Raw genomic sequence first — 3,421 nt, forward strand, 5'->3', positions numbered from 1 at the left:
TTTGGGAACTTAAGCTGAAAACAATTTTAAAAATAAAGTAGGCTCATGATTACATGTAAATATGCTTTGATTCTTTAATATCTTTATCTGTAATCAATTTCTGTATATGTACTATATTAATAGAAAATGAAATAATCAAATTTATAGCTTCTTTGATGTATTGTTCCATCACAGGTTCATTTGGGTAGCAGCTACATCACCTGATGTATTCCCTGATACATGGGAACCACACTGCAGAGACAGAGTTCATTTTATTGGGTTTAACAAATGATCCAGTCCTTCGAGTCATCCTCTTCATGATCATCCTCTTTATCTACCTGATGACCATATGTGGGAATCTCAGCATAAATCTTCTTATCAGAATCTCGTCTCAGCTCCATCATCCTATGTATTTTTTCCTGAGCCACTTAGCCATTGTTGACGTGGGCTATTCATCTTCTGTTACACCCAATATGCTTGTAAACTTCCTAGTGGAAAGAAATACCATCTCCTATCCTGGATGTGCCATCCAGCTCGGTTCAGGTGTTTTCTTTGGGTCAACTGAGAGCTTCCTTCTGGCTGCCATGGCATATGATCGCTTCATAGCAGTCTGCAGCCCACTGCTTTATTCCACCAAAATGTCCACCCAAGTCCGTATTCAGTTACTCATAATGTCTTACACTGGTGGTTTTCTCAATGCTTGCTCTTTTACTATTTGCTTCTATTCTTTACACTTCTGTGGACCAAATCGAGTCAATCATTTTTTCTGCGATTTTACTCCTTTGGTTGAACTCTCCTGTTCTGACATCAGTATCCCTGCAGCTGTCACCTCATTTACATCTGGCTCCATCATTGTGGTCACAGTGACTGTCATAGCTGTATCCTACATCTACATCCTCATCACCATCCTGAAGATGCACTCCACCGAGGGGCACCACAAAGCCTTCTCCACCTGCACGTCCCACCTCACAGCAGTCACTCTGTTCTATGGGACCATCACGTTCATTTACGTGATGCCCAAGTCCAGCTACTCAACTGACCAGAACAAGGTGGTGTCTGTGTTCTATATGGTGGTGATCCCCATGTTGAATCCCCTCATCTACAGCCTCAGGAACAATGAGATTAAGGGGGCTCTGAAGAGAGCTTGGCAGAAAAATACATTTGTAGTGAAGCCTGTTATTTCATAGGATTTGATATGATAATATGCCATGAAGATAATAAAAAGAGGAAATTGAGTCTCTGTGGTTTAAATATATCTATTCCATGTCTCTAGCCAGGGAGCAGTTTTTTAGTAAAGGTAGGGAATAAAGTTTCAGATATCTAATTTTAAGTTGGAGACCTATAGTTAGTTACCTTTAGTGAAATAAAATCAAATTTTAATTACAAAAAACACATTAGTCACATGAAAAAAATTTCATCTTCTGAAAATAGTTTTAAAATGTCATTCATATAATTTTTCCAAAATTGTACCTCCAGACCTTTAAGCCTGTGTCCATTTTCAACTGCAGTTTATTCAGTAATGAGTGAGATCATTATACTTTTGCCTGTGTACGTTCTGAGAGGAAATGACAAAGCGGAGTCAGAAAGCTTTTGGAGATGTTCTTGTGGGAAGCTTATATGATAAGGATGGACTTTATGGATCCAGAAATTCTGGCCTATGTTCCTAGTCTCTGGCTCCAGTCACCATATAGAGGGTCCCCAAGGAAGAACATGAGAAGTCTCTGACTGACTTGTGAATTCAGTCAGGTTCAAAGATGACTTCTCTCTGGGAATAAGCAGGGGTTCTAAACTCTTCAAAGACTGAGTGGAACAAACTGTTGGAGCGACTTTTTCATTGCTAGGTTTACCTTCTACTCAGTAAGTGGGAAGGAACTGGATTGTCTCCCCCCTGATTTTGTAACTGTCCCTTGGAGAGGTTTAATTGACCTCCATGTGCTCTTGAAAGAGCCGGTTGATGAAAGTAAAAGAAAGTGAAAAGTGAAAAGTTGGCTTAAAACTCAACATTCAAAAAACTAAAATCATGGCATCTGGTCCCATCACTTCATGGCAAATAGATGAGGAAACAATGCAAACAGTGAGAGACTTTATTTTGTTGGGCTCCAAAATCACTGCACATGGTGACTGCACCACGAAATTAAAAGACACTTGCTCCTTGGAAGAAAAGCTATGACAAACCTAGACAGGGTATTAAAAAGCAGAGACATTACTGACAAAGCTATGTTTGTTTGTTTTTATTTCCTAGTCAAAGCTATGGTTTTTCCAGTAGTCATGTATGGATGTGAGAGTTGGACAGAAAAGAAAGCTGAGCACCAAAGAACTGTTGCTTTTGAATTGCGGTGTTAGAGAAGACTTGAGAGTCCCTTGGACTGCAAGGAGATCAAACTAGTCAACCCTAAAGGAAATCAGTCCTAAATATTCACTGAAAAGACTCATGCTGAAGCTCCAATACTTTGGCCACCTGATGTGAAGAACTAACTCATTGGAAAAGACCGTGATGCTGGGAAAGATTGAAGGAAGGAGGAGAAGGGGATGACAGAGGATGAGAAGGGGATGACAGAGGATGAGATGGTTGGATGGCATCACCGAACAATGGACATGAGTTTGAGCAAGCTATAGGAGTTGGTGATGGATAGGGAAGCATGGTGTGCTGCAGTCCATGGGATCACAAAGAGTCAGACACTGCTGAGCAACTGAACTGAACAGAACTGATATGCTGACAACAACTGCATTTATTGACCTTTCCTGTCTCTTCTTTCATGTTTTAGACACAGGTTCTATATATTTGCTAACAGACTCACGGGGCATTTGTCATCTCCTTCAGTTATTTATTCTTTCATACATTCAAAAATTATTCTGAACTATTCTTATATTCCAGAGATAGTCATGGGCCATTGGAAATATAAGTGACAAGCATCTAATATATTTGCCCTAATAGAATTTATCTCATAGCATGAGAGACAGTAAAACTAACAAGTTAGTGATTCAGACTATTTGAAGTCTGTGCTGTGGAAAAAGAAAAAGCAGACATAGTAATGGAGCTTAACATGCCAGGGCACGAAGTATCACTGCAGACCTCATGGAAAAGATAACATCTGAGCAAGGATGAGGACATTCACTGCCTGTTTTATTTAGTGTTACCTGTGTACATTTGTGCAAGTCTAATCATCCACTCACATGCATATAATTTACTTTGGGGGCTTCTGTTCCAATTATGGCAGGGTCAGTAATTTGAATCAATCCCATGATGAGCATAACCAAAACAAAGGATAGGATGCTTCAGATATCTTAAATATCACAGTAGAAGTTACAGGATAAGAAGGAATTGCTTCCCCAGGAACTGTGAGAACCCAGAGAAGTAAACCTAACACTCACATACACTTCAGCAGTTGAAGAATTTGACAGGTCAGAAGGGAGTGTTACCAATCCAGGTTTGCATATAGTG

General features: G+C 39.8%; 1 protein-coding gene across 1 annotated transcript; it reads left to right on the forward strand.

Moving 5' to 3' along the window:
- Positions 1–203: 203 nt before the first annotated feature.
- Positions 204–1,166, forward strand: LOC104980597 (olfactory receptor 502-like). Its single transcript, XM_010829366.1, has one exon. The coding sequence runs from the start codon at positions 204–206 to the stop codon at positions 1,164–1,166; it is 963 nt and encodes a 320-aa protein (XP_010827668.1).
- The last annotated feature ends 2,255 nt before the right edge of the window (positions 1,167–3,421 follow it).

This window comes from Bison bison, unplaced genomic scaffold (assembly GCF_000754665.1).
Source record: "Bison bison bison isolate TAMUID 2011002044 unplaced genomic scaffold, Bison_UMD1.0 scf7180017864503, whole genome shotgun sequence".
Lineage (NCBI taxonomy): Eukaryota > Metazoa > Chordata > Mammalia > Artiodactyla > Bovidae > Bison > Bison bison.

Excerpts from the sequence above, each read along its gene's own strand:
- LOC104980597 (XM_010829366.1), top strand. The coding sequence starts at position 204 with ATGTATTCCCTGATACATGGGAACCACACTGCAGAGACAGAGTTCATT.